At 34.7% G+C, this 25,208-nt stretch overlaps 2 protein-coding genes across 4 annotated transcripts in view; one reads left to right on the top strand and one right to left on the bottom strand.

Annotated features, from left to right (window-relative positions):
- rg (A kinase anchor protein rugose) overlaps positions 1–14,341 on the bottom strand; it is a 424,034-nt gene extending 409,693 nt beyond the window's left edge. For all 3 annotated transcript variants that reach the window (XM_085196877.1, XM_085196889.1, XM_085196885.1), the window contains exon 1: positions 14,057–14,341. In XM_085196877.1, coding sequence (XP_085053003.1) covers positions 14,057–14,215 — 159 coding nt within the window. In that variant the 5' untranslated portion in view covers positions 14,216–14,341. The remainder of the gene's footprint in view (positions 1–14,056) is intronic.
- Positions 14,342–14,854: 513 nt separating this feature from the next.
- On the top strand, positions 14,855–23,442 carry Septin2 (septin 2). Its single transcript, XM_085196593.1, has 7 exons — positions 14,855–14,979; positions 15,327–15,444; positions 16,201–16,343; positions 16,763–16,949; positions 20,146–20,264; positions 20,491–20,683; positions 21,090–23,442. Exons 1-7 carry the CDS (start codon positions 14,875–14,877, stop codon positions 21,557–21,559), a joined length of 1,335 nt encoding a protein of 444 aa, XP_085052719.1. The 5' UTR covers positions 14,855–14,874; the 3' UTR covers positions 21,560–23,442.
- The last annotated feature ends 1,766 nt before the right edge of the window (positions 23,443–25,208 follow it).

Genomic DNA, 25,208 nt, shown 5'->3' with positions numbered 1-25,208 from the left:
TTAAGAAAGTTGATGACGAGGAAACGATTGGTCTTTAAAGCGATTCAGTTTTTTGTTCTATTTTTTGCTAACGCTAATAAATATTATGTCTTCTATGAAACCATAATATAAATTTAATCAATATTTTAATAAATAAATGAATACTGTAATAGAAAAATAAAAATATTGCTAGTTTCCACATGTAAATGAAACATGGAAATGAAAAAAAATCTGTAAGCCTTTGGCCAAACTTATTAATACTAGCGTTGAAATGGGCACTTACCCGGATGAATTACTGCTGGTTGTGTGAGACCTGTCTATAAAAAAGGAAAACAAGATGTTGTCAGCAATTAAAGACCGATCACGGTAACTTCTGTGTGAAATAAAATTACTGAAAAATTTATAAGTAATCAAATTCATTCTTTTTACGGAAAAAATGATATACTGAACAATACCCAGTACGGTTATCGACCAGGTAAAAATACGACAATGTTATTGTCGTATTAGTCGGACCAAGTAAATATGTGGTTTGATCAGAAACTACATGTTTTGGCGCTGTTTATTGACTTTTCCCGTGCTTTTGACACATTAAATCACAAAACACTTGCACAAACATTAGAAAACACCGGAATACGTGGTCCATTGATTAAATGGTGTGAAAATTACCTTAGAGATAGGAATTATTGCTTAAAAATAGGCGACAGTTTTAGCACTAGCATAAAAGTCTCGGAGAGCACGACTCAAGGCTCTGAATTGGGCGGAATTGGGCCTTTACACTTTATAACTTATATAAATAATATGAGTAAAATTTTTAACAATTGTATAACTTATCAATATGCTGACGATACTTGTATGCTTGTAGCTGCTAAATACGCGAATGAAGAAATAACGTTATTACAGGAAGATTTCGATATGTTAAACAAATGGTGTCATGATAGTCATCTAGTATTAAATCTGCAAAAAACTAAATTGATACATATTCATTCACCAAACCTCAAAGCAGGTAGCGATATTAATTGTAGTCTTATAGCTCACACTCACTGTTGCTTGCACCACCCCAGTAGCCACTGTGGCTGTCCTTCCATTGAAGTAGCACTATCCCATAAATATTTAGGATTAACAACTGGCATAAGCATATTAATTATGTATGTGATAAACTAAGATCATTTTTGGCAAATATTTTTATTGTCAAGAGTAGATTAACGTATAAGACTAAGATGATGCTTTATAACGCATTAGCTGATTTAATTTTGTCATATGGACTTAGTAGTTACGGCACAGTTTTGGCCGTGTGATCCCGGCCTAGAATAGGATCACCCTGGTACTATATGGTGTCGTAAGAGGCGACTAAAGTACGTGTGGTAGAGTCACGTCGCCAGCAATGGCAACACGTTTGGGCAGACTCGACCGGATCAATACCACCCCCGGCATTTAAAACCTGCGTTAAGTAGTGGCTTTATGCCACTGCGTTTCGCATTAGGTAATGTCGGGCTCCGGTGCCCAACCCCCACCCCCTTCCTCTCCTGGAATATGAAAGCGGCACATAAAGAGAATCTATCCCAGGAGGAATCCCTCCCTGAGTCCTCAAGCTCAGGCTGCCCTTCGAATTCTGGGGAGGGCACAGTACCGCGCACAAGACCAAATTACAAACAAGGCAAACGAGACGTACGCCCCACGGCAACCCCTACCACACTAAACGTGGACTTTTCCAATATCAGGGGTCTTCACTCCAATCTGAATGCCGTCCACCACCATCTTGAGACGGCACGGCCGGCCTTGTTATTTCTGACGGAGACTCAAATTGTCCGACCGAGCGACACAGCCTACCTCCAATACTCCGGCTATAAAATAGAACACAACTTTATGCCTCATGCCGGGGTCGCTGTGTTCGTTAGGGAGGACCTGAGTTTCCGTCGTCTTGCTAATCTTGAAGGTCGGGACCTGTCGACTATCTGGCTCCGTGTTGACTCGGACGATCGAACCCGAGTCTACGCATGCCTTTACAGGTCCCAGTGGCAATGCGGAAACGGATCGGCTCATGGAGCACATGCAATCGGCCATCGACGATATGCTCTCACAGATCCCCTCTGCTGAGGTCGTGATACTTGGCGATTTTAACGCGCACAATGCCAGTTGGCTTGGATCACACACCACCGACCACGCTGGGAGGGCCGTTTTTGACCTTGCTATGGCGAACGGATTGTCTCAATTGGTTGAGTCGCCTACGCGACTCCCGAACGTGGACAACCACAATGCCTCCTTATTGGACCTTCTGCTGACTTCGCACCCAGAACAGTACCAGGTTGTGGTCGATGCTCTTTTGGGGTCTTCTGACCACTGCCTGGTACGGAGTGTCGTGCCCATTAAGCGCGGCAGTCGCAGAACACCCGCAACTCGTCGCGTCTGGCACTACAAGTCAGCAGATTGGGATGGGATGCGTACATTTTACTCATCTTATCCCTGGGGGCCGGTTTACTTCTCTTCTGATGATCCTAGTACCTGTGCCGCTGATGTTGCCGACGTGGTTCTGAAGGGCATGGAACTTTATATTCCTAGCACTGTAGTGCCCATCGGTGGCAAGTCACAGCCTTGGTTTGATACGTCTTGCAAACTTGCTGCCCTTAGCAAACGCGAGGCATATCAAATCTGGGCCGAGACACTGGCAACTAAGGATCCGAAGGTGAAAGCCTCAAAAAGAGAGTATAACCGGGCCTCTAGGTCCTTTAAGCGGCAAATTGCCAAAACAAGGTCCGAGCATATCGCCAAAATCGGCGAGAAGCTTGAGAGCTACCCGTCCGGAACTCACCAGTTTTGGGCGCTCTCAAAGGCGGCACTCGGCAACTTCAGCCAGCCTTCGCTTCCGCCTTTACGCAAGGGGAATAACATCTTGGTCCATACGGCGAAAGAGAAAGCCGATCTCCTGGGCGCTCTCTTTGCCTCGAACTCGACTTTGGAAGACCAAGGATCAACGCCACCGACCATCCCGCGGTGCCAGAGCACAATGCCTGAGGTTAAGTTCAGCCAAAAAGCTGTAAGGCGAGGTCTATCCTCTTTGGACATCCATAAGTCGAGCGGGCCAGATGGCATCTCCCCCTTAGTGCTTCGTTCTTGTGCTCCTGAGCTGACACCGGTGCTAACGCGTTTGTTTCGGCACTCTTACTCAGTCGGCGTAGTCCCAGATTCATGGAAGAGCGCTCTTATCCACCCGATCCCGAAGAAGGGCGATGGTTCCGATCCATCTAACTACAGACCTATTGCCATCACCTCCCTACTCTCAAAAGTCATGGAGAGCATCATCAATAGCCAGCTCTTGGTTTATCTAGAGGATAACCGATTGATTAATGACCGTCAATATGGCTTCCGCCATGGTCGCTCAACCGGTGATCTTCTGGTTTACCTTACCCACCGTTGGGCTGCGGCTATTGAAAGTAGGGGAGAGGGCCTGGCAGTTAGTTTGGACATGGCGAAGGCCTTTGATCGAGTGTGGCATGGGGCGGTCCTTGCTAAACTTCCATCCTATGGGCTTCCCGAGAACATATGCAGCTGGATCGCCAGCTTTCTCACTGGGCGCAGCATCAAGGTCGCTGTCGACGATTTTTGCTCCAAACATATGCCCGTGAACGCTGGCGTTCCCCAAGGCTGCGTGCTGTCCCCCACGCTGTTTCTTCTGCATATCAATGACATGCTGGAAGATTCTAGCATTCATTGCTATGCAGATGACACGTACGGTGGACGCTGTTTACTCCGGCCGCGCAAGTCTTACTCGGGAAAACGCTGAACAGTGCCGAAATAAACTTGTGTCTTCTGTTGAGGCATCCCTCGAGAATGTCTTTTCATGGGGTGAGAAGAACCTGGTCCAATTTAACCCCCTGAAGACACAGGTTTGCACGTTAACCACTAAAAAAACCCCATTTATCGTATCGCCAGTCTTTCAGAACACTCCCCTTTCAGCCGCGCCCAGTATCAGTATATTGGGCCTTAATGTTTCGAGTGACTTCCAGTATCGCGATCATCTGGAAAGCAAGGCCAAGTTGGCCTCGAAGAAACTGGGGGTCATCAATAGAGCGAGATGGTACTTCACGCTAAAACACCGATTGGCCCTATATGGGGCCCAGGTTCGGCCTCATATGGAGTACTGTTCTCATCTCTGGGCTGGTGCACCCCAGTATCAGCTTGACCCATTTGATCGCATACAACGTAGAGCCGTTCGAATCATTAAGGACCCCAATGTGCTGTGAAAGGCTTGACACTTTGGGTCTGCGTAGAGACGTCTCCTCGCTGTGCGTTCTCTATCGTATTTTTCATGGTGAGTGTTCTGAGGAACTGTTCGACCTGTTACCTGCCGCCGAATTTTCCAACCGCACAGTACGTCACAAACTTAAATACCATCCACACCACCTGGATACGTGGCACTCCACTACTGTGCGGTTTCGTAGAAATTTCCTTCCACGCGCCACCGAACTGTGGAATGGCCTACCCGCGGCAGTGTTTCCAGGTCGGTACGATATAGGTACCTTCAAGAAGCGCGTCTATCTACCCCTCAAAGGCCGGCAACGCACCTGTAGCTCCTCCGGTGCTGCACGGGGTCGTGGGCGGCGGTGATCATCATCAGGTGACCCGAACGCTCGTTTGCCTTGTCCTTTTTCCATAAAAAAAAAAAAAGTTACGGCAGAACCGACAAAACTTACTTGAGTTACATATACCGGCTACAGGTTAGAATATTAAAAAACATCGTCCCTTTAAAAATTTAATTGCAAGCGTCTACTGATGAAAACCTTCTCTTTAAATACTGCCAGGTTATTCCCATTTATAATAAAATTAATTTTACAATATTAAAAGAAAATTATTTCGACTCACAGTTTCAAAATATTTTTTTTTCATAAAATTGCAACACGCAATATGACACTAAAGAGATTAGTTTCATTATCAGCTAATAATAAATACGGACAGCGCACCAGGGCATACATGGTTACTTAATAAATACCTTACCTTACTTAATAAATAACTTGGACACTAAAATACGAAGTAAAATTACTGAGGGGAGCTTAAATCAACTATTAAAGAAATATTATTTAAACCTATAATAGACGAGCTATTGGTACTCGAGACAATTCATCGTGGTTTTTTGTAGTACCTTTAATAATGTTGAAATATATTTCTATGTATAATGATAGTAATAAATAAATAAATAAAAAAATAATAATTATGTTGTTTTACGATATTATGTTCAACATGTTCTTTTATTTTACATATTTATTATTATCTCCTGCATGAAGTGGCTACAGGTAAAAGGTAACCTAAAAACTTAACTTTTGCATTTCTTGTTGATGAAAGCAGTGATGAGTAAGCAATAAAACATTTAGCGCTTGTCGAAAGAATAGTAAAATTAGATTTCAATGATAAGATAAATTTCTAATTTTAATACCTAACGTAGATGGTACAGCAACAATATTATATAGCAAAATAGTAGAATATTTTATTGAACGCAATATTCTTTACAAGTCGATCATGATAGGCGTTGTCTATGCCGGTGCCAATGTTATGTTTGGAGATAGAAATTCATTCGTTACTTTGCTTAAAAATGAAGCTTCTTTTTGCTTAAGCTTTGCGCATCATACGCTTGTGAGAAATTATCAAGGGGCGTAGAAGACTTTTGTAGAGAAGTATTTAACCATATACAAAATTCTCCAAAACGTATTGCAGATTTCAAAACATTTCAAGCTTTCACAAATGTTAAATCATACAAATTGTCGCTTATTAGTTGTCGCTTATTCAGGTAGGAAACAGGCTTTTGGTACAACTGTCATCGATAAAATTATATTTTTAAGCTGCAATTTATGTAGATAGATTACTTTCTGCACAATCAATTCTTTCCAAGGCTCTCGAACCAACCACGGAATTGTACTCGAGTTTTTGAAATTTGTGTTTCCTATATTTACCGAGCAGTTTGAAACTCCAAAATTATATTTACTATACGATAAAATACTGACTGCATACAGAATTATTTAGGAATGATTTGTACAAATTGAATATTTGAGTCTCACTAAAAAGGAAGAGGATGAAGTACGAAATATTTTAGACGCAGAGGAAATTAAAATATTGAACCTTGACTTTTTGAATCAACAGAAACACTTCCCTTCCATTGCAGATTTGTATTATTATAGCAAAGATTTGTCCAAATAATATATCAGAATTGGATAGAGAGTGGCGAATGTTAAGAAATGTCGATTTATCTTATGACTAAAACAAAATTCCCGATATTATCGATTTTTGGAAACGTGTACCCGAATTGATAAATGGAGATGGGCTTCAAACATTTTCCATATTGTGTGAATTGGTTAAACAACTGTTATGCCTACCACACTGTTATGCAGGCGCCACAGTGGAAAGATTATTTTCAGCTTTCAGCTATAAATTATTCTCTATGAAAACTAAATTACGCAACAGATTATCGAGTTCAACTATTAAAGGTGCATTACATACTAATAATCGACTGCTACTCATCTGAAGCCACAAAAAGGCCCCTGAAAAAATTCAACAAAACTATGTATGATTTTAAAAAGGAAAATGAGTCTGGATAAACAGAAGATGAGGATGAAAGTGGAAAATAATTTTCGTTTTATTTCGTTTTATTTTATATTTTGTGATCAATATTATTATTATATAACAAAAACAATATGTGTAAAAATTGATAACTAATAAAAGTATGTGATTGTTTTAATTATGTTTAGTCAGTATGTAACATTCCTTTTTTGCTTAACCTACTGTTTTCTCCCGTTTATTATTAATGAACTACCGTTTTCTAGTTTCTTGGGGTTTGCAATACTATAAAGGTTAAACGTGGCGCACGGGCACAAGCGTACGACTAAACGCGACAGGTTGTGGGTTCGATTTCCACTCCAGGAAGAGAAGAGACTCGTAGAGAAAATAAATGTTTAATGTTTTAATTTCTTCGCTCTGGTAAGGCAAGCGCGGCGTTGAGTTTCGCCACTCAACACGGAATGCCTCCAAAATTTGGCGGCCTTACTATGTGCAAGATAATGCTAAAGAAATATTTTTTCAGCTTAACGCTGTATCTCGTATAATTCTATAATCTCTTTGGAATAATATTTTTACATAAAAAAAACACTTACATATATTTTCCTATGATGAAGGCACCCCAATGATAATTCTACGTCAGTTACGGCAACCCTTTGCCCTTTGGAAAAGGCAACGGTGCATAAAATTTTCTTGGGGTTGTAGGAGTGTTAGCTGTTATACTGCGTTAGGGTTTCACCTAACCCACTGATCGTAAAGTGGTAGACTTTGCTTCATACTTTAATTAGCAGGGAATATAAAAAAATCAATCGATTACCTAATCAAGTTTTTTTCCTACTCTCCCCCAAATTTTCGAGACATTACGTATTGTGTGACGCACCTGAATGTCGTCTTTAGTCTACCAGAGTAAAGAAATAAAAATAATTTGAAAATAACCATTCCCCGAGTGAGAGTCGAAACTACAACTTTAGTGATTACATTTAGACGTTCTCCCACTGAGTCATAACGCCCTTAATAAGAATATATATCTTTACTAGTGGGCCCGGACGCGGCTACGCCCGCGAAAATATAAGCCTAAATCATTAAAATAAGTTAAAAAATAATAATAAGTGGAAATTTATTATTAAAAAAAATATCTGAGTAACCGAAATGAACAAACCAAAGAAGTAAAAGTAACTAAAGGAAATTCTTCATATTAGAAAAAAAAACCTAAAGTTTGCTGTGCGCGCGTACTAAACATTTTTCTATATTAAATAATTATTAATTTTTGCGAACAATATTAAATAAAATCTCAAATGATTAAAATTACGATATTTCAAGTGTATAACATCGGTATAGATAACCGAACTGAGATAAATTAATTATAAGCAGCAAATAATTACATAAAAAATAATAGTAAATCGAAATCGAAAAATCGAAAATCTATAAAAATTTACAAAATCATCAAAGTCATCCGCCCGTTCGCGTCGGTCATACTCATATTATGCCGCCCGAAGGCTAGGTCATTTGGAATCAGTCACATCTTAATTATTTATTAGAATGTTATACAGTAAACCATAATTTCCATCTAGATGAAATGCTAAAAGTGACTATTATATTTATTTTCATAATATATCAAATCATAGAAATCATCTAATTTTTGTTAATGATTTGTATAAATCTATATCGGCGCGCACCATGTATGCATTAAGCAAACTCACTGTGGGTGACGTTTTCTTAAAACAGCAAACTTTGCAAGCTGTTGCTTAGCAACGCGTAGCGACGATTGTTATTAACATGGCGGAATAAATTCCTTGTCAAATTAATTATTTTAATATATTGGTATATAACGAAAATATTACAAATATGAGAAAAAAAAAGTATCCTATGTTCATCCCGGGACCCTCAAGTATCTCTATATGAGTATTTTATCACAATTAAATTAGCGGTTTGGCCCTGATTGCGGAAAAGACAGACAGACAGACAGACAGACAGACAGACAGACAGACAGACAGACAGAGTTACTTTCGAATTTATAATATAGGTATGGATATAAGTCTTTAATTGGCAGTAGGTGCATTATTAATTTACATAATATCATATAAAATTTCCTGAACCTGAAGTTAATAACTTTAAGCCTAATAGATTATTTTTAGGCTAATGATAGTAATAGCACTGAATGGCGTTGTTCAAACCAATTTGTCCAATAAAATTTAACGTAAGAAACACTAATTTGATATGTAGGTTCAAATTAGTGTTTCTTTGTTGTGTCCGTTTGTATTTTATATCACCAATATGACCAGACTTCTCTACGCCATCATCTGTAATTAATTTTTGAGAAAACTCAAAGATTTCCTTTTGCGCTGCGATTAAAAAGTAAAGAAGCCGCCGAGGCTTGCATGTAGCAAGTAATTTTGAACTGAATAGCACTACAGACGCGCGAAGCCGCAAGAAGTGGTTACTTATAATATACCAATATATATAAATGAATAAAAATATGAGCGCAGTAAAATATATATATTTTTTCTTTTTAAAGTATTTATAAGTAGTAAAAAAACTACAATAAATTTATTATCAACTAGCAACCCGCTCGCGACATCGGCCATTGCTGATTTACTACATTATTTATTTTTTCATCTGAATTACTTTCGTGATTTAATAACATAATCATTTCAAAGACAATATCCATACATTGATAGCTAAAGCATCAACCAATTCAACAAAACAATTATTTTGTAGCAATATTGTCTCATGTAATTCTTTATATTGACATAACTTTTTTATGTATGAACCGATTGAAATAGAACAAACACTAAATGTTAAGGGAAGTTTGTCATAATATAATAGTGTAAACTGCATTTAACTACTTTTTTCTGATAATTTATTTATTTATTTATTATTATTTTATTTACAACACCACTATAATTTAGGACAATTTTATTTTTATTTCTGACCAAGAAAATAGCTTGAATGTCCTGACACTTGCACCTTGGATATCTCAATAGGATTCTCTGTGCGGAGATATCCAAATATCATATATATATGTGTGATAAGTGTGAACAAACGTTTAGACAGACAGACGAACATATTAAAATCACTGTTTTGGGTACTATTTTTACAGTAATAAATGTCCCTAATAATAGATTTTCTCATTCATCTTTCATGTACAGACAGCGATGAGTCACAGTTTTCATTTATGTATTAATTTGCTCAGTGTTAATAAAAATATGGCATTGGTATTAGTTAAAAAGAATGAATATATTAATATTAATAAAAATGAAAATATTTCTTTTTTACATGCTTTTTACATATATTCTTGTAGAATATTAATACGATCTCTTCGCAATTTAACTGACTGAATCTCACATAGAATGGCAGGTATTAGCGTGGATGTCACGGTGAGAATGAAGAATATGAAAAAAATATGGAGGTAGAGTGAGTGGTGAGAAAGGCAGGGAAAGACTTCGATTGACCTCGAAAACACAACACCGATGATACTACAAGAAGATGATGTACAAAACATAAGGATCCCCCGAAGAGCATGTATGAAGAGGTCGATAATAGTGCAAAATCGCACCAAGAAGCTCATTAGCGACACAGCGATTGTTGAGGCAAAGCCTTGAACATTGTCGAACATTAGCTTGCCTCTCGGTATTCTACAGGATACATTTGGGAGAGTATGCAGCAGCGCTGCATGACCTAGTACCCTCTTCTCCTTTCTATCTGCGATTTCATCCATATGTCGTTCATATACTTCCTTTTCATACGCAGCGCTTCGCCTCCACTTTCTTAGTCCTTGCCCGCTGAGCTGTTCCCCGATAACTATAACTTAGCCCTTTTCAAGGCAAGAGTGAATAGGCATTACATAGGTAAACATGCTCCACCATCGTTCGTATCGTCTTTTACCACCAGATGAGATAGTGGACTAATGTTTGCCTATTCACAATAAAAAAAAAACAAGACGAAAAAAGGAATGCAAAGACCGTAGCGTTTGGCATTCTAAATAAATAAATAAGAATCGTTAATAGTTTCATAGTCAAAGTGACGGTATTATGGATTTATTATGGTCCGTTGAATTTCAATTTATATTTTTTTACTTTTAGTGATTGTAAACATAGCATGTCAAACAAAAATGCAATTTCAATATCATCGACAGATATTATACCCACTAACTACCATATTTACAGATATATTTACATGAATATTTATTTATTTTCATATCTAAAGTGCCATTAGTTTCGGCCCTCAACATAAATATGGTAGTATACTTAGGTATGTGAATTTCATGTTTTTATATTCATGTGTCGTCCACGGCGCGGTGCACGGAGTGACGTAAATGATGATTATCGTGGCGCAGTATTGTCAGCAAGGTCTTATTAAGAGAGCATTGTTTTTATTTTTAGACACAATTGCAGGAATATACTAAAATGATGTCATTGAAAGAAGGTATTACATTCTTTGAAGCACGACAGGAACAACACTAAAATCGTAACGGATCATTACTGTAGCAGTTAGTAATGTTTAACGGAAGCATAGTGTAAAAAAACGAAAAACAATTACTTTGGTTTTTTTTTTCTGTTTTCACTCTAATCTTAGAATCGACTTACCTGATTTAATTACAGTTATATAACTATTATATTTTGGCAAGCTTCTATTTAGTGCTTAACATTTAGTATATGTTTTATTTCGATCGGTTTATAAATACAAAAGTTTATATCATTTTTATAAGAATGTTGTTCGACAAAATTGCTATTAAATAACAATTTTATTGAATGCAATGCAATGTAGCGGATATATATCAAAATGTGTATGCATCAAATATGATCTATTAGGTTTATTAAGGCACTTCATGTCTCTCCTTGTTTCTCCATGCGGCAAGACGCCCACGTTTTCTTCAAATATTGCATCACTGTAAAATAAACCTTTAGTTGCCAATATACGATGTTGCAATCTGCCTAGTACGTTATCTAGTATTAAATATATCTTATTTTTTAGTAATATGTAGGTATTATGAACTGAAATTGAACGAAAATAAAACGACAGCACCCAAAATTCTTTTTACTTAGTATTCTTTTGTGTGATACTGTCAACAATAATGAAATATAATATTTTTCCCGATAAGCAACTGAAATAAATGTAGGTTTTTAATTTATCGTAAATCAATTTATTTACTGGAAGAAATTAAAACTAGAAAATAATCAGATATAATGAAGAACAAAAGGAGTATAAGAGTAACTCACAGATGACAAATAGCTTTTTAACCAGCATTAAATCAATAGTATATTAAATATCTATTTAGTACCTGAAAGAAAAATTACTCGTACAAAACTTCCAAGGTCCCAGTTCTCTAATTAACAAAACACAAGAGTTTACCGAGCACACCTTACTTCCTAAACAATTTAACATACTCGAGGCAACAGCTATCGACTTCAATGATTGTAGGCAACTACTTGAGCTAAGTAAAATTGAATACGCCTTCGTATAAAATTAGGCAACATTTTTAATTAAAGAGATCGATTGACTCTAGGAACAGGTACAAATCCTGCAGATAGATGGATTTTTTATGATATCTAAAATATTGAGTTGTTTTGAGGCTGTTGTTGAGTATTGGAACGACTTAATGTGGGTGCTGTAAACGCCCCTCGAGAGAATAGATTATTTTCATTTTCTATTTTATTACTATATTTGGCAAAACATTGTTTCCAATTCAATTAAAAACATATGTAAAGGAAGGAGGAAGGCCACGTAAAAAGCATGAGGATCTCCCGGCATATATGAAGAGGTTGATGACAGTGGACGAGGTGAAAGAGGTATGTAGAGACCGTAGGGTTTGGCGCTCCGTTCTCTCTGACTACCCCGCTAGGGATAAAGCGTGAAGCTATTTATGTACGTATTTATGTATATAATGATAATGAAATTAGACCGCAAAGACCTTTTTTTCAAGAAATAATAATTGTATATTAGTAAAGTTGTTATAAAACGTGTAGAGCTTTTCTTGGTCAATCAATCATTATGAAACTTGCAAAAAGGTAAAAAGAGTCATAATATTTCGTGAACTAGTAAACATCTCTATCTTTACGATTTCTTCGTATACCATACATCCCAATAATTAACATTAAACAAGTAATTCACATTGCCCTCTTTTTCTCCTTATTCCTTTATCATAATAGTTTTAAGCTTTGGTAGTATCATGAGGCTGTCTAAGCGCAACGATACAACATCTGAATGTAAGCGCCACGATTGTGAATTCGGTTTTAGTAAAAATTAAAAAGTATCTCACAAAGTAAAATATACATGTAGCCTTTACTGTTTTGAAATAAATTTAAAGAATATAAACCTATAGACGTGCAAAATTCAGAAAAATATAAGATTATTTTGCATTTAAAATGCTAGTAAAGAATTACAGCGCTTCACAGAAAGAGGTTGAAACCATTTGATTTCTCTTTCTCCGAAGAAAAAATACAAACAATAATAAAAACGACGTCGGAGAATTCTACAAGATGCGACAACAATAGCGTACACCTATTACCTAACAATATCTTATTGGACTTGCACACAACAATGATTTAATAGTTTTAAATTTTCTGTTAGGCTATCTATTATACTTCTATATAGAAGATTTTGTTTGGTTGAAGACTCCTCATTAACTATTAGTTGGAACCGAAAAATAACTGTGTACATAGTCCATTTATATACTACTAGACTAGACTATATTACATCACGTTAATCGTTTCGATGTAATCCCCACTGTATTTGCGGTCAGAGTTACCTCCCACACTCTCAATATGCCATATCATAGACAACTGATTATTTCTATGAGATCAAGCCGGCGACTCCGCATGTAAAAGCTAATAAATACGTAGCAAAAATTGTTTAATCAAATTAAAGACACCGTTATCTATAACGGCCTTCACTTACAACACAATAGTTAAGTGCTAGTGTAACTGAATTAATTTTCGATGTCAGTTTTCTAGTCGATCGCTTAATCTATTATTTTCCGTTGTGATAGTGCAGAAATCTACATATTTTTGTACCTAAATCAAAACTATGTAATTTTGACGTATGTAAAAAAATATAGCTGAACTTTAATTACGTTTCTGACATAGTATACATTCCTTAGAGTAAGCATTAATCTATTGTGCAACGTATGGTGGTGCCCAATATTTCCAGTAATATAATGATGATTGATGTAAAGGCAATGTTTATTTTATTTACACTTGAACAACGCCGTCAAATTATAATAGAGTCATCAAAACAAACAGCGCTCGCCGGCCGCTGGTGATCGCGAGGTCGGTGCGATCCTACGATTCACGACCGAACGCGATCGATAAAAACAATGAAAATAGATGCAACTTTTTAACCACAATAATTTGAGTATTTTGTAGAAATTAAAATATCATCAAGCTTAGTAGTTTAGGTACTACAAGCGTCACAATATTGACTCATAACACTAGAAATCTTTGAGATGCAATAACCTTTCTAAGTCGAATCCAATTAGATTTAAGGCGCTATGTCATTCGTTATATTTTTATAAATACGGAAAGCCTACGTATGTACTTACCAGGTGTAGAACAGTGTTCACCACCTCCCGGTTGGTTACCTGTCCGACTTCTATCAGCCCGATAAGAACTGCGAATTTTAGACTATCGTTAGTCGTCATCCTGACGACTTCCTCAGGTCTTTTAATGTCACTAAAAGGCGGTGATTTTAAATCCGCCATGGTTCACTATGTCACAATTCACTGATACACAATTTTAAAATTCACTCGCGACGAAAAAATTCAAGAAAACATCATTTCATCGGCTCACATGATAACGCACCAATGTCGCTTTCTGCCATTTTGGTATTCGGCGGTGTTACCCTAATTAAAAAAACAATACAATGTTACCTCCCCTTTAATCAATAATAAATTTAACAATTTTAACATTGCGCTATATATAAACACATTGTGGGTATGATTAAATAAAGAAAATACTTGAAATAATAATAATAATGATCGTATATCCTATACTTACAAATGTTAATGTACCGTGCTATTTTTTATCTATCTTCACGACATTATGTCACTTGTATTTATGTGTACATAAATATATAAAAAATACTCTAAGGTAACTTAATCTATTTGCAAAAATAATATTACAATAAAAATGTCGGTCCTAGCTTATAGGATAAATTTTAAATATTGCAACAATATATCATTTAGATACTAATATTTAAAATAAAATCAAATAGGAATTAATATGGTGTTATGTTTGATATTTAACAAATGTATGGTACAATATGGTATCTAACGTACCGTAAATATAAGCGAAATAATAAAAAAATATATATATTATCTGTTGTTTTTATTGTCATGTTTCCTATACTGATGCTTGAAGTATGAATATGAAAGACTCCCACTCATTCCCACTTAGTGACACTAAGTTAGTTTTAGTCACAGATTGTCAAGGAAACATGGCGGCCATTGACGTTGAGCCGACTAAGGTAATAATTAAATTTTAATCAGAAATATATATTGTAATTCCTTAAAATATAATTAGTAAATGTGTTTTTCGTAAAAGTAAAAAATTGTATATAATATATTGCATGCTAATGTAATGTAGTATTTATCGTAAACGTACCATCAGGGCGTTCTCCATAAGATTGCTGTTTATATTTAATCATTCAAATATTCATCTTAAGTAGAAGCCACAGTAGAAATTCCGTTCAAAACAATTTACAAAACAAACAATTTTTGTTTGTAACAACAATCATATCCTGTAGTGATTGTTGAAAAACATTGTTCCTATTAATATCAGATTGTACTACTACTTTACTAATGTTTAATTTAGATCGAGCACGCAATGCGTACGCTTAAGTTGTCAGGGCATGTCGGTTTCGACAGCCTGCCTGATCAGCTCGTGAATAAAAGTGTGCAAAATGGATTCGTATTCAACATACTGTGTATTGGTAAGCATAATGAATCATTATTAATCATCTGCCTACTCTCGACCTATTGCGATAGAATGTGGCTTTATTGTGATAAATATTTACATTTGGATAGTTATTGCTATTTTGCTAAGCATACGTCTAAAATAGCTATTAAATAAACATTAATGAAAAAAAAAAAAATAAGCTTGCTGTGCCCTTCTCTAGGCTCCATAAAGTGTCTCACTCATTCGTAGGTCAAAGTATACACTTTTATAACAAACTTCCAAACGACATGGTTAATTTATCACTGAACAAATTTAAAAAAGTGGTAAAGCACAGGCTCTGCCAAAAAACATATTACTCTGTTAAAGATTATGTTCACGATAAAGATATTTGGAAATGAGTTGCTCTATTTCTAAGTTGAAATTGTAAATTGTAATTTGTAACAAATGTTGGCATTTAAAAGAGTGGCCATGAGTTTCTTTGCCTGTATCTTCTCATGAGCTCAACCATTTGAACGGGCTTTTTTCAAGTCAAAATTGCACATTTTTTTTTTGGTTATTTTATTTTGCATTTTTTTTCTACTTTATGACATGTCCAAGTAAATGTTAAGCATTTTTATGGAATAAAGATATTTTGACTTTGACTTTGACTTTGAAAAAATAATTATAAAATTTCCTCTTATTATTTAGTGTGTGTTTACTAGTTGTTTATTACCGATAAGAAAATATTGTTAACTTATTATTATTGTAACACTATAGTAAATGAGATGATAATTTTATATCCTTCCAATAGGGGAGACTGGCTTGGGTAAATCAACACTCATGGATTCTCTGTTTAACACAAACTTTGAATCAACACCTAGCCCTCACAACTTACCTACTGTTAAATTGAAAGCACATACATATGAACTTCAAGAGAGCAGTGTTAGATTGAAGGTAAGTAATTCTTAAAATATTTTTTGTAATTGTTACTAGTTTTGTATAAGTGCATCTGGCATACTCCTGTTATAATTAATCAAGTACACACATATAGTATTACATTTTACAAACAGTTCTCAAAATATATTTTTACTGTTCTATTATGTAACATGAAAAGGAGCTTAAAGAAATGATTTGATGTGGGTGTCCAAGTGTGGACTTTAAATGAACATTAATGTTCACCTCTAAGTGTCCAAGCTCCTTTTTCTACATAAAGAAATTCAAAATCAATATACTAGTGCCACCTTTGATTTTGTTCTGAATTTCTGGTCAGTTTATTTTTAAGTCTGTAATAGGTATCTTTACAGATATTTATTTCCCATAGTATAAGTTCCAACAGTATTTTTTTAAGCTACAATTACTCAAATTTGTTTTAGCTAACAATCTGCGACACAGTGGGTTATGGTGATCAAGTCAACAAGGAAGATAGTTTCAAGGCAGTTGTTGACTATATAGATGCTCAGTTTGAAGCTTATCTACAGGAGGAACTCAAGATAAAACGAGCCTTGCCTACGTATCATGATAGTCGTCTGCACGTCTGTTTGTACTTCATTTGTCCTACTGGTAAGTGGACTTTTTGTATTATTATTGTGTATTAGTTGGTAACTATGTTTGAATGTAGAGTAAACATTGAATGTAAAGAAAACCAAACATTTTCTTATTGATGTAGAGTTCTTGTTGTGAATTCCCGTGAGTTCACAATGTAAATTCGGAAGTGACAAATGTTTTATTTTGACATTAGGCCTTGGTCCACTTACAGTATGTCTGGAAAGGAAGAAAATTGTGATGTCAATCAATATAAATAAAGTCTATGATTTTTTTCTTTATGTATTTCAATTTGATAAAATCTTTCTCATATGATAATATTTAAATAAATCAGCTTCTATTCCTCTGCTACCCACATGCAGCAGAGTAGGCATAGGAAGTCTAGTGTTAAGATACTCTACTTCCCGTCAAATTTATGGAATTATTATTATTGGTCAATATATCTAACCAAAGAAGCCTCAAGACATTGCTCTAAATAAATAAATCAGCTTCACATTGTATCCCGCAAACAGCAGAGTATGCAGTGGGAACCTTGTCATAAGACTCACCACATTGCTCTATTTACCATATATATAAAAACCGATCTTCAAATCAACTTTCTATTTTACTAGGCCTTTGTTCTACTAAACGTATGTTTTATAAGTGTCCTTGACATTCAATCAATAGTAATTCGGTGCCGGTAATGCGTTCAAATATTCAGAAAGCGCGCGACACAAATGTATGTGTGTATGTATATGCTTCTAGGAATTATATATGCATAAGTGGATTTTAGACTTGATTTCTTTTGTTTTAGTTATTTGTTATAAAAACGATTATTTTTTACGTGTTGGGGAAAAAATAAAAAAGATGGTCCTCTTATATTTCTGATTATATTATGATGACTTGGTGAATATGGAGTATTTGTATAAAACAAGTTTTATACAAATTCTCCAAACTAAAGCAGAAGTTTTACACAAATACTAGAGACCAGCACGCGGCACTTTGCCCGCTTAGACTACACAATTATTTATTTTCTCATCTGAATTACTTTTGTGATAATTATAATAACATTATCATTTCAAAGGCATTCCCGGGATTGCGTGAAGCTAAAAAAAGTATGTAACTAGTAGGTACTTTAGTAGGGAGTTTTGTTTTGGTGGTATAAGTAAAAATAAAAGTAAATCTAGTTGTATTTTATGTTAATTTAAAAAAGTATTTCTAAAAACATACATTGGCACTTATAAAAAAACAGATCTTTGTCTGTAATGAATGAATTAAATATACGATACGTTCTATTTGCCTACCTTGCTATATTCTGGACAAAGCAAGAAGCTAGAAAAAAAAATATTAGGCATCTTGATATTGTAATTATGGCTATAGCAGTAGAAGTGCACTTTAGCTATGAAGCTAAATCCGTATACTCATAAATAATGACGTTTCAACGCGTGTAGCCAACTTTACGATTGTTCAATAACGGTGTACCATACTTTTACTTCGCAATGTGGAGCGCTCCTTATACACACTGCCAGTGGTTACTATTTAAGTAACGATAATGAAGAGATAGTGCCGGGAATTTAATTATTACTTTCTAATGATTTATTGTTTATGTTATTTACTTATTTATAAGAGTGTTTAAATAATAATGATACACTCGCAACGTCATCTGCCCACAGCCAACGTCTGACGTTATATCATCTATACACGGACTGACGGATACTTCTTAAAACATTTTATAGCAATGTAGTTTCTGTCTTCGGCTCTGCTTGCATAGTCAAATTCCTTTAACGCGATGTTATATATCGTTATATAGGTATTTATATTATAGCCTTCCTTGAAAAAAAATATTATCAACCAAACAAACTCGTCCACTTTACTATATTAAATATTAATATACCTACATAGCAAATATACGTGAAAAATTTATGATTTACTTAAGAATGTTGAAAATTATTCCATACTTTTATAGTCCATATAACTCATTCCTACGATTTAAAACTTATTCTAATAATATTTTCGGTATCGTTGCTATCTATAGTAGATGCAATATTTTACGTACGTACGTACGTACGCAAATTGCAACCAATAATGTGTCTATACAGGTACTAACTGATTGTGTTATATGACGCGGGATGTTAAACATCCGTAGCAAATTTATTAATTTTATTCATCCTGTGACTTTGATTTATCTAATACACTTATTTTAATTTAAATCTATTGTTTCATTGTATTTCTAAATAGTTTTAATTTACTATAAAACTAAATGACTATCTTTTACGTTCGTATCCTTGAAATGGATCAAAAGTACAGTTAGAGTCAGGCCTTTGATGAAAAAAAATTAAATCTCAATCATAATTCATTTTAGTTTTACTTTAATAAAAACATGAATAAAAATGATTTATTGCTTACTTATATCACTCTCTCTAAAATCGTTTCACCATTTGTGAAACACATTGTAAAAACTTAGGTAATCTCATTCTCATTGCTGGCTCGGTTTACGCGAGGCTGCTGTCGTTTGACGTGCCTTTGAGAGCGTTTGACACGTTTGCATTTTCTGCACGAAAACTTTTGCATAATCATTTGTATGGCTTAAACATGCGTTGTTCTTACAAGACTATAATGCGATCAATATTGAATACTTTAATGTAATTAAACTACACTTTGAATATGTCTACCTGCACGTGTTACTTATTGGTTTACATTTCAATTAGGAAAAAATATTTAAAATAATCATAATTATCTTTTATTGGAGATGTCAATTACAAACCAATCAATATTTTACACAACTAAAAGATACACCATTACATACACTATATTACATAACATTTGCAATATTTAATATTAAGTTTACATCTATATTTCACTTGAAAAATTAGTTATATAAATTTAAATAATAATTATTATTTAATCTTCATTTAATTAAAAATAATCTCAATTTCTAAAAATTCTTTGTAGATATAATAGTCTCAAATAAAATTTATTATTATTATGAAATATATTACTCAAATTACATATTTGCTTACTATAATTTTATTTTTTGTCTGATTGTTGAAACCAAAAACCTTTTACAAATGAATAATTCACTCAATGCTATGGTTGTGGGAATAAATCCTAAATAAGAAAAAAAAAATTACAAGATGTCTGGTTAGAAAACAAACGATTAATGAAATAAGACAAAAAAGAAAAATACATTCCATAATGCTTACCTATATTTTGATATATTTTTTTATAATTTCAGGACATGGCCTGAAGTCCATCGATCTGGTATGCATGAAGAAATTGGACACTAAAGTGAACATCATCCCTATCATCGCTAAAGCTGATACTATTTCTAAGACTGAGTTGCAAAAATTCAAGGTAAATTGTATGAGCGTTTACATAGCCTTTTTGATTTGTATAGATGGATAGGTCATTTTATAGTGTCTTCTAGACATCCGATAGCGATGCGTGTTTTGGTACCAGACTGAGAAATTTAAATGGAACTCACAACCAACCGTTTAGTCGCAATCAAATGCTGTACCGCTACATCACAATGGCCTCAAGACTTTGTGGTAATAATAATCTATATTTTTTTCTATTCCAGTCTAAAATAATGCAAGAGCTATCTGCCAACGGTGTGGAGATCTACCAGTTCCCCGTCGACGACGAGTCCGTCTCCGAAGTGAACTCGGGCATGAACACGCACATTCCGTTCGCGGTGGTCGGCAGTACGGATTTTGTCAAAATTGGCAATAAGACTGTCCGAGCTAGACAGTATCCGTGGGGCACAGTGCAGGGTTAGTAGATTTTTGTGATTTTTGGACTTTTTCCCAGCTTTAGTTTTTGTATTTCGTATAGCATATCCTAATCTGTCGGTCGTCGGTCGTCGGTTTGCGCCCGAATTTCAGATATTGTATTTTAAGTAGTGATACGCCGCGATTTTCCTTAACAGAGCTAATTTGATATTGATGCTTACTAGAACTGATTTGTGATTGGAATAATAAATTGTTACCATTTCCTTGCCTGTGGTAAGACAATAAAGCGCAGCGTTGACCTCTGCCAACACGACAACACTCAAACAAGCTTGCTCTACACGCACTGTCTCTATGCGGGAGGGTCGTGGGAAACGAAATGTCTTTACACTAGATTACCTCTGCCCCATTAAATTGCACTCTAAAATAACATTTAGCTTTGTATTTACAGTTGAAAACGAGTCCCACTGCGATTTCGTGAAACTCCGCGAGATGCTAATACGCACTAACATGGAGGACATGCGCGAGAAGACACACGCAAAACATTACGAATTATACAGAAGGAAACGACTTGCACAGATGGGCTTCTCCGACGTTGACGCAGACAATAAACCCGTATCATTCCAACAAACCTTCGAACAAAAAAGAACTGCCCACCTTCTGGAACTACAGCAGAAAGATGATGAAATGAGACAGATGTTTGTTCAAAGAGTCAAAGAAAAAGAAGCAGAACTAAAGGAAGCTGAGAAAGAACTACACGCTAAGTTTGATAAGCTTAAACGTGATCATACAGATGAAAAGAAACGTCTGGAAGAATTGAGAAAGAAGATAGAGGATGATACTGTTGAGTTCAACCGTCGTAAACAACAAAGTGCTCAGGCTCACCATACGCTTACGTTAGGTAAGAGTAAGAAGAAGTAGACTTTTGCTTTTTTTTTAATTATTTTTATATTATGTATATTCTGTAACGGGGATATTTCGAACAATGAAAAATTCGAAATATTTGCAATTTTTTATTACAATTTTTTTTATTCAACAGTGTTTTTTGTGTGCCAAATTGTAATAAATTTGGTATTTTTTTTTATACTTGAAACAAAATATCCTCGGATTATTATTGGTAGAAATATATTAATTGAGATTATTGCCATTACCCCTATAAGTCTGAACTTGCTATGTACACTTTGTATATCCTATCTGCCATGCTATGATTGATTTGCGAAGATTTTTACAGGTTCAAACACACTTAGATAATACTTGTAACTGCTTGTAATCAGCCACTAGAATATTTATTAAAATGTAGATAACAATCTATATTGTAGTTAATCAGAAAATTTTATCATCTTCTAAACAAAATATTATTTTTAAAATGTTATTCCCATACTAAGGTTAGGAAAATGTAGTTGGGAAACATTTAAAACTTGAATGCAGCAGAACTGCAATCTGCATCTTTTTCAAAATCATGCAAGCGCTCTGACATGAAATGCTTAAATGGATCAGTTGTCAGAGTGTTTAGAGGGTGCAGGATTAAGTCTCACTATGATCAAATGTTAATAGATTTTTAAAGAATATAATTTGAATATATTTCTTAAATATTAACTAAAACACCTATTTTAGATGATTTTAGTTTCACACTTAGCCATATATAAGCTAATAACGTTTTGTACCAAAATTTATTTATATCCCTAGAATAGGTTTACAATGTTTACTTTTAAGTATGTATATTTAGTTTCTAAGAATACTCTTTGTATCAAATTTTGATTGACTATGAAAATGCTTTAAATTGACATTCTTTTATTTGCAATATTTTATTAGATTTATGAAATAACTTTGTATGTTTTGAAATAACTGTGCTATGTTGATATAATAATGATGATATATAAAATAGAATTATGCTTGTGGTTCCATTCGCGGTGTGGATTTTTCAAAATCTTTTACTAAATTATCAAAATTGTATAAAAATATTAATTCCACATGCTTTGCATTCTTTTGGGAATATATGTCCTTAAATAAATATTTTATAGAGGAAGTTAACATGTTTTTATATATATAAATTAACTAATAATAAAAAATCGTATATTCAAGTATTACAAAAGAATAGATTTTGAACCAAAATGGCATTAGCGACACTTATAAATATTTATTTCACTTTGTGTATTAATTCATTTGTTTCTGTAGCACTTTCGTATCTCGAATGATTTTTATAAGAATTTTCTAGGAAGGTTAGAAGCTTGAGTCACTTTATAAATGCCTAATTTCAGAGTTATTTGTGAGATAAATTGTATTTTATTAATATTTTAATAAAAGTTTTGAATAAATACTGTGTAAATTAAGTATGAATTGGATGCGTTCATTTATTGTTCATGATTTTTTTTATAATTTCTAAGGAATAGAAATTGGCCTTCAGGGCGCAGTGGCGTCAAATTGTAAACCGCACGGATTTCGTTTCTCACTCAGGGAAAAATATTTTCCTTTCCCCGGCTCTGGTTACAGAACAAAGCGCGACGCGACCACCCGACACGCAATGTGTGTCTTAATAATGGGTTCCTCCACCTACCCTGGTATATCCCACATATACCAAACCTAAAAATAAATAGAAATGATCAAGAATGTCATAGTTATATAATAAAGAAAGCTCTCTGTCCTATATCATAATATCTTATTGGGAAATCCAATTGTATGTGTAAAATTAATTATATGCATTTATTCATTCATTCCTTGATGAGTTATTATTATATTTTGTACGGTAGTATTACGAATGATTTGTATTATTTTTTTAGATATTTAAATAAATCGGAAATTTTAAATGTTGTTTTATTTATTCATATTATAATTATCTGTACCTATACTATATTAAACTAGCAGAAAAAATATGACTATATGTATATTTTTTTTAATATCGTACGTGAATATTTTTACAAGAAAAAGTAAAGGAGGGTATTGATAGGGATTTTCCAATGCAAATAAAATTAAAGGCCAGTCGTGGCGCAGGGGTAGAGTGTGACTGAAATACCGACTCGTTGTGGGTTCGATCCCCACTCGAGGAGATAAAATATTTATTTAAATTTATATTTCCATTTCTTCGCTCTGGTGTCAAGGAAAAGCGTGTCGTTGAGATCTGCCACGCGGCACGAAATGCGGAGGCATTCTGGGGAGAAATCGTCAGAAAGTGGGGTACGGAGTGCCTTACCACTAGGTTTCCTCTGCCTACCCCGTTATGTGCGGGATACAGCGGGAAGCTGATTTTTATTTATTATAAAACTAATGATTTGGAACATCTGAAAAAAAAATAGCACCATGCTATTGTTATTTATACTAGTCTTAAGATATACTGTTCCCTTATTTTCGTGACACTGCATATAGTGGTTAGAGCGAGGAAATAAAAATAAAATAATGAATGGGAATCGAATCCACAATCGTCGTGTTAGTCATGGGCTGAGCCCTTGCTCCACTACGGCATCAATTTCCCTTCATACCTTATAAATAAAGAAATACAGTGTTCGTCTCCATTCCTGAGGTTCAAAAAATAAAATCCAATTTTATAAAAAATAATTTATTATCGCAAAATGGACGGAAGTGCAAATATTGCCAAGCGATGCGATAGAACACAATACCGGAAGTCAATGTTTGTTATAATCACGGGGGGCTTAATCACGAGTAATGCAGTGTCCGTCTCTGGGCCGCGACAGCTTAACAATCACAACGACCTAAATCGACCCAGACAAAAAGTTATATGCACAATACGAATATCGGGGCCAGACGTGGCGCAGGAGCACAAAGTGTGACTGTAAACGCAACAGACAGGTTGTGAGACATTTCTTCGCTGAAATATATTACAATTCAATGCAGAAATAATTTATATGAAATTCTTTTAAAAAAAAATCTACTTCACACTGTATCCCGCTCACAGCAGGGTAGGCAGAGAGAACTTAGTGTTAAAGCGTTCCCCACTTTCTGCCGAATTCTGGAGGCATTGCGTGTTGAGTGGCAGAACTCAACGTCGCGCTTTGCCTCGACACCAGAACGAAGAAATAGAAATATAAACGTAAATAAATATTTCATTTCCTCGAGTGGGGATCGAACCCACAACCGTCTCGTTACAGTCACATGCTTGCGCCGTTGCGCCATGACGGCCTCATGAAATTCTATTAAACAATCTCAAGCGGTATTTTGATATAATATTGAGCATACACAACTATTGGTTATTTAGAATAAGCTACATATGAGTACTTACATACTTGTTTTTCAACAACATGATGTTGCAAAAATCATTGAGCTGTGAAAAATAACTATATACTACAAAACATTGATATTTCAATTTAAATAACGGAAACCAAAGTAGTTTTTTATTTTTCTACTTTTCCCTTATATCGTTTAATTTTAGCGTTAATAAGCAATCGTCCCAAATAGCACTCTATAGGTACACTAAATTCGGTCCAACAAAACTGAAAACTACATTAAAATTAAGTTAGTCTAACTCGTGATTATTCCACACATGAAGTACAAATAACAAATTTTCCACTCTTCGTAACTATATCAAAGAGACTCTAAGCGGTTGAGGCAAGATATAAGC

This window comes from Heliconius melpomene, chromosome 13, assembly GCF_056956725.1.
Source record: "Heliconius melpomene rosina isolate 202511_hmr_F chromosome 13, ASM5695672v1, whole genome shotgun sequence".
In the NCBI taxonomy this organism is placed as follows: domain Eukaryota; kingdom Metazoa; phylum Arthropoda; class Insecta; order Lepidoptera; family Nymphalidae; genus Heliconius; species Heliconius melpomene.
This window is presented reverse-complemented; position numbering and strand designations above follow the sequence as displayed.

What these genes read in the sequence shown, in the direction of transcription:
- Septin2 (XM_085196593.1), top strand. Translation starts at nt 14,875, where the DNA reads ATGAATATGAAAGACTCCCACTCATTCCCACTTAGTGACACTAAGTTA. An exon ending in TTGACGTTGAGCCGACTAAG is followed by an intron (nt 14,980 to 15,326) that starts GTAATAATTAAA and finishes TGTTTAATTTAG; the next exon opens with ATCGAGCACGCAATGCGTAC. An exon ending in TCCGTGGGGCACAGTGCAGG is followed by an intron (nt 20,684 to 21,089) that starts GTTAGTAGATTT and finishes TTGTATTTACAG; the next exon opens with TTGAAAACGAGTCCCACTGC.